Here is a 14,852-nt window from a genome sequence, read left to right as displayed (position 1 = left end):
CGGCCACATGCACGAGGGGCTGAGTCTCCCCCTATTAGCCTCTGCCCTGTCCCACCCGGGTCTCCTGCCTGGATCCAGCTCCTGAGAGAGAGGGGAGGGAGATCAAACCCAAGTTGGCCATTTGCAAGGCAAGTGTCCCACCCTTTGTACCATCTCTCTGGCGCCCAGAATCTAAATTAATACCCCCTACGCTTCACTTCATCTGTACAAGGTCACAAGACATCAGAGCCAGGGCGGATGCAATTTATTGTTTGGTGCCTCTGTTAACATGCAGAAACTGGTCCTCTGTGGCCGGGATGCAGCTCAGTGTGGACACCAGGGGCCGGCCAGGCGTGGTCAGCGGTAGAAGAGCAGCACGGCCGCCTCGGTGATGTTGCGGCTGTTGCTGCTTCCACTGTGAGTCCCATAACCGCTAAAGTCGAAGCCGGAGAAGTCCCCGCACTGCCTGGGGTTGGCCTCCGGGAAGAAGCCCCCTCCTCCGATGCAGTGCTGGAAGCAGAGAGGGAATTGAGGGCTTCGCAGGACCTCACAGAGTGTGGCAGCCCCAATATTCCCCGCAGCACGGCACACAGGTCCCTGATCCGTCACCAAGGCGGCCCTGATCTGGCTGTGCCCACTGGCCTCTGCACATGCCTCGTGGATTGCTTAGAGATTGTTTCAACCAAGTCCTGCAGCCCACAACGATACCCCAAATCTAGCAGAGCTTGGACACCTCTGCAAACCACCTCTGCAAACCACCTCTGCAAACCACCTCTGCAAACCACCTCCCCTCAGACCCAGGGTAGAGCTCACAGTTCCCTGGCTCCAAGCCTTCTTCTTCCCCGACCCTGTTGGTCTCTGATGCATCTCGACACCAACACAGTCCTCCCATCGGGACATCAGGGTGTGCCCTGGCCAGAGCCGGCAGCTCAGGGATTGAGCTAGTGTCTGTGCTTGTGTTTGTGCTGAGACGGGGGACACTAGTGCCTTTGGATTCAGTGACGCGCTGACACTTTTGTCCCTAAATGAGGTGTCCTGAGTGATCGTCATGGTGCTTCCCTGTTCCTGGAGGAATCACTGCATGAGGGTGTGATGGGCACTGGGGAACCGAGAGAGATCCCAGAGCTAGAAAGGAAGTGGATGTGAGAACGCACACACACACACACACACACACAAACATACACACACTCACACACACTCATGCATAGGTATACAACACATGAGCATGCATCCATGCACACACATTCACAGTATTTACATATACACACGAATGCACAGACATACACGCATGCAAACGTGCTGATCACCCAGACTCACGTGTTCCGTGTTGCATCCCGTCACTCTTATCCCCGCACACAGGGCGTTGGCTGCTCTCTCGTTATTAAACACCCGGAATTGGATAAATCCAGCATCGATTTCATCTGGGAAATAAGAGCAGAGAAGAGTCACACACCAATGCAGGGAGCCAAGGAGCTCGTTGACGGAGCAGCACCAGCCCGTGGCCCGGCCACTGCCACCCTCAACCGCCCCCTGGGAGCCCCCAACGCGCCCTGAAATCTCTTTTCCCATTCAAGACTCCGCAGATTATTGTCCTGCAAGATCTGTCCTTGTAATAGGACTGAGAGTTGCTGTCCATTCCTGAAGATGAAAAATCTACACTAAGTTTCTAGGCTGGGAGCAACCCGCACTTCCTAACCCGCGTAGATAGTACCAGTGGGGTTATCCCCCGAGTGACAGCCTGTCACGGGGAGTGAGTCCATCTGCTCGCAGAGATTTCTCATCCCGGTGAGGGTCAGGGGCGCGTTTGTCAAGGCTGCTCTGCTCGGTTCCACGAACCACAGGACAAGGAGGCTTTATCCTCAGCAAACACTCACTTTGACCAATAGGGGAGTAGTAGGAGGCGGTTTTCTGGGGACTCCCATAGTCATAGTCCACGGGAATGTCGGGGCCGTTGTCGTGCCAACACCTGCCGATGTTGTACTGGACGGGGTATTTCTGCAGGAGCCACCAGGGTGAGTCAGAGCCGTCGGCCACATGCACGGGGGGCTGAGTCTCCCCACACCAGCCCCTGTCCCGGTCTCGCCATCCCCGCTGTCTCCTGAGACACTTCCCTCCCTGGCTCAGATCTTATGGGAGCAGCAGAGATAGAGAAAGAGAGAGAGACAGAGAGACACAGAGAGAGACAGAGAAATGATTGTGCACAGATCCCCTGGACACTCCCGAGGAAAACCCTAGTGACCAGGTGCACAGACGACTCATTCCTCACTCCAACCTTTGGTGCTTGTCCCCCCTCCCTCCCACAAATACCTCCAGCTGCACCCACGTACCTGGTAGAGGCCAAACAGATTGTCTCCGAATCTCTTTAAGAAGCCTGAGAAGGTGAAGTACCTCAGCAGAGAGCTGCTCCTCCAGGATTTCAGCGGGGTATTGTTGGGGACATGCCAGATGGCCAGGTCCCCCGCCTGGATGTCGTAGTAGCCGGGGTTCTGCAAACCCCACAGAGCGGTGGTCAGAGGCCCATGGCCACATCGCACACAGCCTTATGGAGCTCAGAGCACCAGCTGGACAGCTGGACACAGCAGAGACCCCCCATTCAAAGGACCAGGACCCCGCTCACGCGAGGTGCCTGAGTCACGGAAGGAGTGGTCACTCAGGAACCAGAGGTCTCTGACCACGTGCCTCTGCCTGTGCCCAGCCCGTCTGCTAAAGCTGGGCCAGCCCGATGCTCCCAGTGCTGGCCCGGCTGGGGCCCACCTTGTAGTCGTCGCTGGTGACTGCGACTGCAGACCCAAAGGTGTTGAAGTTGGCCCAGTTGTTGTCCCCCTTGGGGGTGTCTGCTCGGTTGCCCTGCTGGCTGGACCAGCAGTCCCCCACTGTGCACCTCCCATTCATGTTGTTCTCGTGTATGCTGGCCACCAGCGTCCAGCCACCTCCATCCATGGTCATGTCACAGAAGGTCTGGTAGAGGACCCCATCCTCAGTGCGGAGTAAGTACAGACCATCTGCAGGGGACAGCAGCACGGAGTCCTGGTCACCAACCCAAAAGAGGTAACCCGGGAGGTCCAGCATGGTTGGGCATGACTTTGAGGGGACATGTGTCCCGGCCCCCATCCCTCTGTTAAGATGGTGCAGAGCAGATTCTCAAGACAGCCCGCTTGGCCAGCTTCCTGAGAACCCTGAGTATCCCTCCTTCAGGGTCCTCGTGTCCCCCAGGTTCCCCGAAACTGGACACAACGTCCCCGTGTACAGGGACCAGTCTGCTGCACGAGGTCTCCAAACCCTTGTCCGCTCAGAATCTGCCGGATTTCTGAGCTGACAGTTGCTGGGTCCTCAGTGTCCACTGTGGCTGGCTCCTGGGTCAACTGTGTCCACTGTGGCTGCCGCGGGGCTGAGGGTCAGTCACTTTCGGCTTCTGGATTCTTCTTCTGAACTTCCATGCAACTCCGAGGCAGAGAGTGGAGTGCGGAGACACAGCCTTTGCTTTTCAGGGTCATCTTTTGAGTCGGGGTTACTGCTGAAAGGGACATTCTCTGTCTCCGAGGGGACCCACCTGCCCCCTGCCTTCCTGCTCAGCCCCCTCCCTGCCTTGGCGGCTGCCCTGTCCACCCAATTTCAGGGTCGGCCCAGACTTACCTGCACCACTGACCAAGGTGGCCACAGCTAGGAACAGCAGGCAGCAGTGCAGGGACAAGGGCCTCTGAGGGGACAGGACATGGGTCAGTGGCCCCTGCACCCCATACCTGAGCCCCAGGGACCCTCTAGAATCGAGAGCCCCAACCCCACACCACGAGGGGCAGCTCCCGCTCTGACCCTCACACACCTGAGCTGCCATCTCTGTCCCCCGCAGGCGTGTCCGGTCTGAGCTCCTGGTCCTCCCGCACGGCCAAGCTCAGAGTCCTGGGACAGCGCAGGCTGGGCCGCCTTTATGGGTGCAGCCCCCCGTGTCCTGCCTCCCACCCAAGCCACAGTCCCTCCGATGTCCTTTGAAGGCACTGGTGGCTGTGAGGATAGAACACAGCCACCAGATACCATCAAAGGGCACACGGGGGGTGGGGGGGGGTCCCTGCCTGCTGGCACAGCCCCGGCACCTGGTCAGCGCTGACCCCTCCTATCAGAGCAAATATTGTGACTCTCTTCATTCCTGCAGGGGTGAAGGGGTGAGGTTGCCCTTGTTCTGGGGGCACTCAGCTTGTTCTTGGGTGCGTCTCTCTGCAGTCTGGGGGATCCTTGAAACCAGACCCCTGTGTGCAAAGCCTCGACCCACCCATGATCTCCCTTGGCACCCCCACGTCCTGTTGTTCCCTTGACCTCAGAGCGGGCCACAGGCGGCAGCCTCTGTTCCCAACGGTCCCTGGACCTATTCCCAGTGCATCAGCCCTGCCAACCTCCAGGTCTCCATCTGTGTTTGCCCGTTTCTCCGCGGTGCTCATCACACTGACTCTTTTTCCTTTGCGGGGACGGTCACACCCATAGATCCTCAGGGGTTGCTCCTGGTTCTGCACTCAGGAATGACCCCCGTTGGGGCCCAGGGTACTGTTTGGGATGTGGAGGATTGAACTCAGGTGGGCCACGTGCACCCTCCATGTTCCATTTCTCCAGCCCTCTCACATTGTTAACTTTTGTATCTTAATTAGGTGTTTGGAACCCAGGAAGGGCTCATCTCATTTTAAAACACACATTTTATTTCCTCTTAAAAATGCGTGCATTCCTAAGAGGAATGGGCCCCAACGGGGGTCATTTCTGAGTGCAGAACCAGGAGCAACCCCTGAGGATCTATGGGTGTGACCGTCCCCGCAAAGGAAAAAGAGTCAGTGTGATGAGCACCGCGGAGTACAGGCAAACACAGATGGAGACCTGGAGGTTGGCAGGGCTGATGCACTGGGAATAGGTCCAGGGACCGTTGGGAACAGAGGCTGCCGCCTGCGGCCCGCGGCCCGCTCTGAGGTTAAGGGAACAACAGGACGTGGGGGTGCCAAGGGAGATCATGGGTGGGTCGAGGCTTTGCACACAGGGGTCTGGTTTCAAGGACCCCCCCAGACTGTAGAGAGATGCACCCAAGAACAAGCTGAGTGCCCTCAGAACAAGGGCAACCTCACCCCTTCACCCCTGCAGGAATGAAGAGAGTCACAATATTTGCTCTGATAGGAGGGGTCAGCGCTGACCAGGTGCCGGGGCTGTGCCAGCAGGCAGGGACCCCCCCACCCCCCATGTGCCCTTTGATGGTATCTGGTGGCTGTGTTCTATCCTCACAGCCACCAGTGCCTTCAAAGGACATCAGAGGGACTGTGGCTTGAGTGGGAGGCGGGACTCAGGGGCTGCAACACTTTTGGAAAACAGTATGGACGATTCTCAAAAAATTAGAACTTGAGCTCCCATTTGACCCAGCAATACCACTCCTGGGAATATATCCCAGAGAGGCAAAAATGTATAGTCGAAGTGACATCTGCACTTGTTTGTCCATTGCAGCACTCTTTACAATAGCCAGAAACTGGAAGAAACTTGAGTGCCCGAGAACAGATGACTGGTTAAAGAAACTTTGGTACATCTACACAATGGAGTACTATGTAGCTGTTAGAAAAGATGAAGTCATGAAATTTACATACAAGTGGTACTACATGGAAAGTATCATGTTAAGCGAAATAACTCAGAAAGAAAGGGATAGACACAGAAAGATTGCATTCATCTCAGGAACATAAAGTAACATAATGGGAGACTAACACCCAGGAGTGACCGAGATTAGCACCAGGAATTTTGCTCCATGGCTTGGAGGCCAGCCACACATGCTAGGGGAAAAGGCAGCTCGGATAGAGAAGAGAGCACCAAATAAAGGGTGTTGGGAGGATCCTCCCAGGATGGGAGAAGCATGCTGAAAGTAGACTATAGACCAAACATGATTGCCACTCAATGCCTCTCTTGCAAACCACATGACCCAAATGGAGAGAGAGAGAACAAAAGGGAATGCCCTGACACAGAGGCAGGGTGGGATGGGGGGAATGAGGGGTGGGAGGGATGCTGGGACCTGTGGTGGTGGAGGATGGGCGCTGGTGGAGGGATGGGTACTTGATCATTGTATAACTGAAACCCAAGCACAAAAATTTGTAAGTCTATAACTGTACCTTGTGGTGTTTCACTAATAAAAATAAATAAATAAATAAATAAATAAAATAAAAATTTGTGCATTCCTCCACAAACATTAGCTGGATACTAGGTGGAATTCACTAAGTTTTACTTTAGTTCATCATTCAAGACAGCTGCATATAATGGTCCGATCATGTGTCTATTACTTTATTTTTAATAAACTTTTTGGCTGCTGGGAGTCACACCCCTTGATGCTCAGGCATTATTCCTGGCTCTGAAATAGGGAATTACACCTGGTGGGGCTCAGGGGACCATATGGGATGCTGAGGATCAAACCTGAGTGAGCCCAGGGCAAGTCAAGCTTCCCCCAGTGGTTTGTCTTTTAACAGATATCCAGAAAGTGCTGGAAATTATTTACTTTCTTAAATTCATTGGCCATCCTACAATCGTTAACTTTACATGAAGTGTTCCAATAATGTCCTCATTCACAAAAATGTAGGTGTTAGGTAGGAATAAATGGAAAAAAGTAACCATTCAGTTAGTAACAATGTAGGTTGGTAAGAATTTAGTAACAATGTAGCGATCTCTTTTTTTCCTCTCTAATTGTTTCACCACAGGCAGCAAACCACACTGACGTTTCAGATACTTCTCTCTGTTATTTCATGCCCGTGTTTATCCTGGGGAAGATTTGACTGGGAGCCAAGGCGGGTCAGACCATATGGCGGGTGACCGTGTCTGTGATGTTCCCGGGGCCTTGAGGTGACAGAATTCCTTATCACGAACACCCGCCTGCTCCCCAGACCGCGCCCTTCAAAGGAGGCCGGCGTGCCTGTAGGAGGACCACAGTGCTGATGGTGGAGGCTGGGGTGAGAGGCGGGTTCGAGGGCAGAGGCTGGGGACCCCCAGGGAATCCTGACTCTCAGTCTCAGCCTGTCTTGGGCTGTGGATGGCACAGTTGGTGGCTGCCGACGGCCCGGTTCTTTGTTTTTCATCTGATTTTTATTTAAGTCAGTTATTTTATTTCAGAGGTATCATCAGGAGAGTCCTGAAGGAACCATCGGGGGCTGAAAATACAGCCACCCTTGCACTCAGCCCTGCGACGAAGGAGGGACTTGGGGCAGCGCTGTCAGTGGAACAGGACTCCCACATGGGGGTCACGGCCTCCTGGCTTCTAAGAGCACGGGTGAGTGCTGCAGGGTCCCTGGGCAGTGAGGCAGGACTTGGAGAAGAAGGGCGTGTAACCAAACGGACAGGACTCTGCAACCCTAGGCTGTGGGGAAGTGTCCACAGTGACAGCCCACAGTGCCCAGGTGACAGGCAACATAGCCCATGGGAGGGATAAAATCTTGGTTTTAATAGAACGTGGCTGGGAAGGGCCCATGACAGAGAATGTGTGAGGTCTGAGTTCTACCCCAGCAAAACATACAAATACAAACACAAAGACACACACACACACACACACACACACACACACACACACACACACACGCATTCCACAAAATAATCACAATCCATGACACTCCTGGTTTTGAGTTTGTTTTGTGTTGGGCTGGAGCGATAACACAGCAGTAGGGTGTTTGCCTTGCACGCAGCCAGCCCAGCCGAACCGGGTTCAATACCTCCGCCCTTCTCGGAGAGCCCGGCAAGCTGCCGAGAGTATCTCGCCCGCACGGCAGAGCCTGGCAAGCTCCCTGTGACGTATTCAATATGCCAAACACAGTTACAACGAGTCTCACGATGGAGACGTTACTGGGCCCGCTCGAGCAAATCGACGAACAACAGGAGGGCCTTATTTATATTCATTTATACTTTAATTAATTTGTACGAGATCACAAGACACCAGAGCCAGGGTGGATGCGATTTATTGTCTGATGCAACTGTTAACACACAGCGGCTGGTTCTCTGTGGCCGGGACGCAGCTCAGCGAGGACACGGGGGACTGGCCAGGCGCGGTCAGCGGTAGAAGAGCAGCACGGCCGCCTCGGTGATGGCGCGGCTACTGCTGCCTCCGGTGTGAGTTCCGTATCCGTTCCAGTCAAAGGCGGAGAAGTCCCCGCACTGCCTGGGGTTGCCCTCTGGGAAGAAGCCCCCTCCTCCGATGCAGTGCTGGAAGCAGAGAGGAAACTGAGGGCTTCACGGCCAAACCACAGAGTGTGGCAGCCCACAATCTAGCTCCCCTCTCTGGGCTGGGACCCCCCAACCCCTGAATCCTTCTCCCCCAAAGACTCTGAAAGCAGCTGCTGCTTCCTGCATCCTTGAAGCCCTCTGCCCCTCGCAGCCCCCGTCAGGACCAGCCTGGAGGCTCCTCCCCAGGGCTCAGCCCCCCTCAACCTCAGCTGCTCTCAGCCTCCCACTGCAGGTCTGCACCCAGCTCGGGCCCTGCCCAGTGCCTGCCCCCCACGAAGGCTCTCAGCTCCCTGAGCACAGTGAGGGACTCTACCCTCACCTGCCCTGGGACACCTGTCACTAACACAGGACATTGGTTGAATCCCAAACCTACCCAGTTATTTTAGTCTCTGTCACCGCCTGTGCCCCATGTCACAGAGTGCCCAGGAGTGCTGATTCATTCACCAGTCCGCAGGCCCTGGTGTGGGGTCCTATCCCTTAACTGCCACCAACATTCCCTGACGACTCACGTGTCCTGATCTATCATAATATTCTCCGCAGCATGGCAAATGTGTCCTTGCTCTGTAACCAAGGCGGCCCTGGCCTCTGCACATGCCTCGTGGATTGCTGGAGGTTGTTCCAACCAAGCCCTGCAGCCCACAGCTATACCCCAAATCTAGCAGAGTTCAGGCATCTCTGCAAACCACCTCCCCTCAGACCCAGGGTGGAGCGCGCGGTTCCCTGGCTCCAAGCCCTCTTCTTCCCCGACCCTGTTGGTCTCTGATACATCTCGACACCAACACAGTCCTCCCATCTGGACATCAGCGTGTGCCCTGGCCAGAGCCGGCAGCTCGGGGATTGAGCCAGTGTCTGTGCAGGTGAACCATCTGTTTGTGCTGAGACAGGGGACACGAGTGCCTGTGCATTCAGCGAAGCACTGACACTTTTGTCTCTAACTGAGGTCCCGGATGACGGACATGGAGCTTTCCTGTTCCTGGAGGAATCACTGCATGAGGGTGTGATGGGCACTGGGGAACCGAGGGAGATCCCATAGCCAGAGAGGAAGTGGCTGAGAGAACACACATACACACACACACTCACACACACACTCACACACACTCACACACAAGGTATCAAACACACAAGCATGAATTCATGGACACATGTTCACAGTATTTACGTATAAACACATATGTACACACATACACCCATGCATACATGGGAATATGCTGATCACCCAGACTCACGATTTCCGTGTTGCACCCGGTAACTCTCATCCCCGCACACAGGGCGTTGGCTGCTCTCTCGTTATTAAACACCCGGAATTGGATATATCCAGCATCAAATTCCCCTGGGAAGAAAGAGCAGAGAAGGGTCTCGCGTCAGTGCAGGGAGTCAAGGAGTCCCTTGACCGAGCAGGGAGACGGGAGCAGCCACGCGGTAGCACCAGCCCGTGGCCCAGCCCTGCCACCCCCACCCGCCCCCAGGAGCCCCCAACGCGCCCTGAAATCTCTTTTCCCTTTCAAGACTTTGTAGACTATTGTCCTGAAATAAAACTGAGAGCTGCTGTCCATTCCTGAAGATGGAAAATTTACATTAAGCTTCTAGGCTCGGAGCAACCCACACTTCCAACCCGCGTAGATAGTTCCAGTGGGGTTATCCCCCGAGTGACAGCCTGTCACGGGGAGTGAGTCCATCTGCTCGCAGAGATTTCTCATCCCGGTGAGGGTCAGGGGCACGTTTGTCAAGGCTGCTCTGCTCCGTTCCACGAACCACAGGCAGGACAAGGAGGCTTTATCCTCAGCAAACACTCACTTTGACCAATAGGGGAGTAGTAGGAGGCGGTTTTCTCGGGACTCCCATAGTCATAGTCCACGGGGATGGCGGGGCCGTTGTCGTGCCAACACCTGCCGATGTTGTACTGGACGGGGTATTTCTGCAGGAGCCACCAGGGTGAGTCAGAGCCGTCGGCCACATGCACGGGGGGCTGAGTCTCCCCACACCAGCCCCTGTCCCGGTCTCGCCATCCCCGCTGTCTCCTGAGACACTTCCCTCCCTGGCTCAGATCTTATGGGAGCAGCAGAGATAGAGAAAGAGAGAGAGACAGAGAGACACAGAGAGAGACAGAGAAATGATTGTGCACAGATCCCCTGGACACTCCTGAGGAAAACCCTAGTGACCAGGTGCACAGACGACTCATTCCTCACCCCAACCATTGGCACTCGTCTCCCCTCCCTCCCACAAATTCCTCAGCTGCCCCCACGTACCTTGTAGAGGCCAAACAGATTGTGTCCGAGTCTCCTTAAGAAGCCCGAGTAGGTGAAGTACCTCAGCAGGGATCTTTCCCTCCAGGACCTCAGTGGGGTCTTGTTTTCGACATGCCAGATAGCCAGGTCCTGCGCCTGGATGTCGTAGTAGCCGTGGTTCTGCAAACCCCACAGAGCTGTGGTGAGATGCCCACGGCCACAGCCCACACAGCCTCCTGGATCCCAGAGCACCAGCAGGACAGCTGGACACGGTACAGACCCACCAAGAGAGCAGACCAGGACCCTGCACGCCCCAGATCCCTGAGTCACGGAAGGAGCGGTCACTCAGGACCCAGAGGTCTCTCTGTCCACGTGCCTCTGCCCATGCCCAGCCTGTCTTCTAAGGCCTAGCTATCCCGATGCTCCCAGTGCTGGCCCGGCCGGGGCCCACCTTGTAGTCGTCGCTGGTGGCTGCGACTGCAGACCCAAAGGTGTTGTAATTGGCCCAGTTGTCGTCCCCCTTGGGGTAGTCTGCCCGGTTGCCCTGCTGGCTGGACCAGCGGTCCCCCGCAGTGCACTTCCCAGCCATGTGGTTCTCATGCACGCTGGCCACCAGGGTCCAGCCGCCGCCGTCCACAGTCATGTCGCAGAAGGTCTGGTAGACGACCCCGTCCAAAGTGCGGAGTAAGTACAGGCCATCTGCAGGAGACAGCAGCATGGAGTCCTGGCCACCAGCCCAAAATTGGGAGCCCGGGAGGTCCAGCATGGTTGAGCATCACCTTGAAGGGACATGTGCCCGGGCCCCCATTCCTCTTGGGACAGGGCTGAGCAAATGCTCGAGACAGCCCCCTTGGCCAGCTTCTCGAGAACCCTGAGTATCCCTCCTTTAGGGTCCCCGTGTCCCCCAGGTCCCCTGACACTGGACACGTTGTCCCCATATACAGAGACAAATCTGCCCCATGGGGGCTCCCAAGACCTCATCCCCTCAGAATTTCCCGGATTTCTGAGCTGACGGTGCTCCTCCTCCATGTCCACTGTGGGCTCCCAGGTCAGCTGTGTCCACCGTGGCTGCCGCAGGGCTGAGGGTCAGTCACCTTTGGCTCCAGGATGCTTCTTCAGAATTTCCTTGCAGCTCCGTGGCAAACTCGCATGCCTATTCTCAGTCACGTTTGGAGTCAGGGCTGCTCCTGAAAGGGACATTTCCGGTTCATGGGGCCCCAAATGCCCCCCGCCTGCCTGCCCAGACCCCCTCCCTGACCTGGTAGCTGACCAGGTCCCCCTTCTCCCTGAGTGTCCCTGACCCCTGTCTGCCACCGCCCAGCTGAGGACTCCAGCCCAGGGACTCTATGTAGGGGGCATAGAGGTGTCCCAGGACCCCACTGGTGCAGATGGGGACGTCTGGACACCCACCCTAGCTGCTCTCTCTGAGCACTTGGGGCTCCGAGGGGCGGATCCTCACCCCCTTAACCACAGTCTGCTCTGGACAACAGGGTCACCCGGACCTGGGTCACCTCTGTGTCCCTCTCCCTCCTGGCACTGTGATTCCTGCCTGCCCTGTCCACCCACTCCTGGGGGCCAGCCAGACTCACCTGCACCCCCGGCCAAGGTGGCCACAGAGAGGAACAGCAGGCAGCCGTGCAGGGACATGGGCCTCTGAGGGGACAGGACACGGGTCAGTGGCCCCCGCACCCCATAGCTGAGCCAGCAGCCCCCTGGGACCCTCTGGAATCGAGCCCCCAGCCCCACACCCCAAGGGGCAGCTCCTGCTTTGACCCTCACACACCTGAGCTGCCATCTCTGTCCCCCACAGGCGTGTCTGGTCTGAGCTCCTGGTCACCACGCAGAGGCGCGTCTTTCCTCCTTCACGGCCGAGCTCAGAGTCCTGGGACAGCGCGGGCCCGGCCACCTTTATGGGTTGCAGCCCCCTGAGCCCCGCCTCCCGCCCAAGCCCCAGCTCCTCTGATGTCCTTTGAAGTCCCTAGCAGCTGGGAGGGACAAGCTCGGCCACCAGATGCCATCAAAGGGCACGCGGGAGGGTCTCTACCTGCCGGCACAGCCCCAGCACCTGGTCAGCGCTGACCACTCCTGTCAGAGCAAATATTGTGACTCTCTTAATTCCTGCAGGGGTGAAGGGGTGAGGTTGGCCTTGTCCCAGGGCCACTCAGCTTGATCTTGGGTGCGTCTCTCTGCAGTCTGGGGGTCCTTGAAACCAGAACCCTGTGTGCAAAGTCTCACCCCACCCACGACCTCCCCTGACACCCCCACATCCCTGTGACCTCAGAGCGGGCAGCGGGCGGCAGCCTCTGTTCCCAGCGCTTCCTGAATCTTTTTCCACTTTGACTCTCAAGGCTCCAGTTCCCCTTCTGAGCACGAAAAGGGCTTCACCCTGATGCTCACCATGTAATTAGGTGATTGGGGTCAGGGAAGGTCCATCCACATTCACACACACACACACACACACAAACACACTTTTCTGTATGTAATGGTCACTATTTCCCCTTACAAGTCCTTTGAACTTACTCTGGTTCATTCAATCCCTTTAGCTGACACCGGTCAAGACAGCTACAGCCAACAACCAATGGACCAAGTATGTGGGTTCTTTTTTTTTTGGCTTTTTGGGTCACACCTGGTGATGCACAGGGGTTCCTCCTGGCTCTGCACTCAGGAATTACTCCTTCTGGTGCTCGGGGGACCATTTGGGATGCTGGGAATTGAACCCAGGTTGGCTGCTTGTACAAAGCAAACACCCTCCCCGCTGTGCTATCGCTCCAGCCTCCCCAAATCTGTGTTTTAACAGATAAACAGCAAACAACTGCATCCCCACTGGACCATTACCAACTTTCAGGAATTCAAAGATTTTTCAATTGTTACATGCAGATTAAATGCAAGTGTTTCCGTATCATGCTAAGCGAAATGAGTCAGAAAGAGAGGGATAGACATAGAAAGATTGCATTCATCTGGGGGATATAAAGTAACAAAATATGAGATTAATATCCAAGAATAGCTGAGATCAGCACCAGGAGGATTACTCCATAGCTTAGAGGCCAGCCGGGCATTCTAGGGGAAAGGGCAGCTCAGATAGAAAAGGGAGCACCAAACAAAGGGTGTTTGGAGGACCCTCCCAGGAGGGGAGATGTATGTCGAAAGTAGACTATGGACTGAACATGTTTGCCACTCAATGCCTCTTTTGCAGACCACAACACCCAAAAGGAGAGAGAAAACACAAGGGATTGCCCTGCCACAGAGGCAGGGTGGGATGGGGGGGTTGGAGGTGGGAGGGATATTATCCATGGTGGTGGAAAATGGGCACTGGTGGAGGGATGGGTGTTTGATCATTGTATAATCGAAACCCAAGCACAAAAATTTGTAAACCTACAACTGTACCTCATGGTGTTTCACTAATAAAAATTTTAAAAATAAAAAAAATGCAAGTGTTTCCATTATCCTTTGGTCATTGACAAAAGTTAAATTTTGGGGGGGGGAGGAAAAAGTAACAATGTAAGTGACAATTTTGGAACCTCTTTTCCAGTTTGGTTTGTTTGGTTATAGTTTTTACTATATATAGTCTAAACCACACTGACTGTTCCGATACTTATTTCTGTATCTGATACGTACACTTACTTCCGGGAAGATTTGACTGAGAACTCAAGGGCGGGTCAGACCATGTGAGCAGTTTCTGATGTCCCCGCGGGTTCGGTGACCTGCGTGGGGCCACCTGCCCAGTGCTCGGAACAAGGGACACAGCGAGGTGACAGAATTCCTTATCACAGAGCACCCTGCTTGCTCCCGCTTCAAAGAAAGCCAGACAGGTGGTGCTGATGAGAGGCACAGGCGGAGGGCAGAGAGTGGGGGAGACCCACGGGGCAGACGCTGACCCCCAAGACCGCCTCGTCTGGTCTCCAGGGAGCCGCGGAGCCCCGGGACTTCCCCAAGTCTATCAGGAGGGCACAACCCACTTCCCCTTCCCTGCGCTGCTGAGATGCTGAGACAAGTCTACACACTCCTGGGGCCGCTTCCACTTCTTGGAGGCCGTTTGTGGGTGTGTCTCTCTGGTGGAAGCAGGGTTTCCTCTCGCACTACGCCAGGAGAGAGGGGGGGATCCCTGATTCCCCCAGGGAGCTCGGGAGGCAGAGAGTGGGCATCCTCGCTGCCCACGCGTGGGGGGAGAGAATTTCCCGGCAGCTATGTCCTGTCATGCTGGCGCATGCAGGGAGGAGGTTCTGTTTCCCACCTTGGGAGCCTGAGATGCAGAGGGGGCTTCCCGTTTCCCACCCCAGGCCCAAGTGCCAGGGTGCTCTCAGCTCTCCGCCTCGGGCAACTGCATCTCCACACGGAAGCGGGGTGACTAGTTTCTTCTCCTTCTCTCCTGTCCTCCAACGTCTCTATCTCCTCACCCTCCTTCTTCTCCTTCTCCACTTCTGCCTCCCAACTCGTTGGCATGGG

At 55.6% G+C, this 14,852-nt stretch overlaps 2 protein-coding genes across 2 annotated transcripts; both read right to left on the bottom strand.

Annotated features, from left to right (window-relative positions):
* Window positions 1-336: 336 nt before the first annotated feature.
* LOC130045090 (intelectin-1b-like) lies at window positions 337-3,473 on the bottom strand. Its single transcript, XM_056137815.1, has 6 exons — window positions 3,383-3,473; window positions 2,734-2,981; window positions 2,307-2,465; window positions 1,854-1,974; window positions 1,297-1,400; window positions 337-489 (listed from the first exon to the last, which is right to left on the bottom strand). The coding sequence occupies exons 1-6, from the start codon at window positions 3,471-3,473 to the stop codon at window positions 337-339; spliced, it is 876 nt and encodes a 291-aa protein (XP_055993790.1).
* A 4,537-nt stretch (window positions 3,474-8,010) lies between these two features.
* LOC130045089 (intelectin-1a-like) lies at window positions 8,011-14,849 on the bottom strand. Its single transcript, XM_056137813.1, has 9 exons — window positions 14,804-14,849; window positions 12,454-12,527; window positions 11,999-12,062; window positions 11,504-11,596; window positions 10,861-11,108; window positions 10,431-10,589; window positions 9,979-10,099; window positions 9,411-9,514; window positions 8,011-8,163 (listed from the first exon to the last, which is right to left on the bottom strand). The coding sequence occupies exons 1-9, from the start codon at window positions 14,847-14,849 to the stop codon at window positions 8,011-8,013; spliced, it is 1,062 nt and encodes a 353-aa protein (XP_055993788.1).
* Window positions 14,850-14,852: the final 3 nt, after the last annotated feature.

The sequence above is a fragment of the Sorex fumeus genome, unplaced genomic scaffold, assembly GCF_029834395.1.
Source record: "Sorex fumeus unplaced genomic scaffold, SorFum_2.1 ptg000127l, whole genome shotgun sequence".
NCBI lineage: Eukaryota > Metazoa > Chordata > Mammalia > Eulipotyphla > Soricidae > Sorex > Sorex fumeus.
The sequence above is the reverse complement of the archived record's forward strand: the minus strand, read 5'-3'. Positions and strand labels throughout refer to the sequence as shown.

Excerpts from the sequence above, each read along its gene's own strand:
- LOC130045090 (XM_056137815.1), bottom strand. The coding sequence starts at position 3,473 with ATGACCCTGAAAAGCAAAGGCTGTGTCTCCGCACTCCACTCTCTGCCT. Across the intron at positions 2,982-3,382 it reads GAAGAATCCAGAAGCCGAAA|ATGGTCTGTACTTACTCCGC; the intron begins GTGACTGACCCT and ends TGTCCCCTGCAG. Across the intron at positions 1,975-2,306 it reads ATCTGTTTGGCCTCTACCAG|AAATACCCCGTCCAGTACAA; the intron begins GTACGTGGGTGC and ends TGGCTCCTGCAG.
- LOC130045089 (XM_056137813.1), bottom strand. The coding sequence starts at position 14,849 with ATGCCAACGAGTTGGGAGGCAGAAGTGGAGAAGGAGAAGAAGGAGG. Across the intron at positions 12,528-14,803 it reads GGAGAAGGAGAAGAAGGAGG|GAATTAAGAGAGTCACAATA; the intron begins GTGAGGAGATAG and ends TCACCCCTGCAG. Across the intron at positions 10,590-10,860 it reads CCACCAGCGACGACTACAAG|AACCACGGCTACTACGACAT; the intron begins GTGGGCCCCGGC and ends TGGGGTTTGCAG.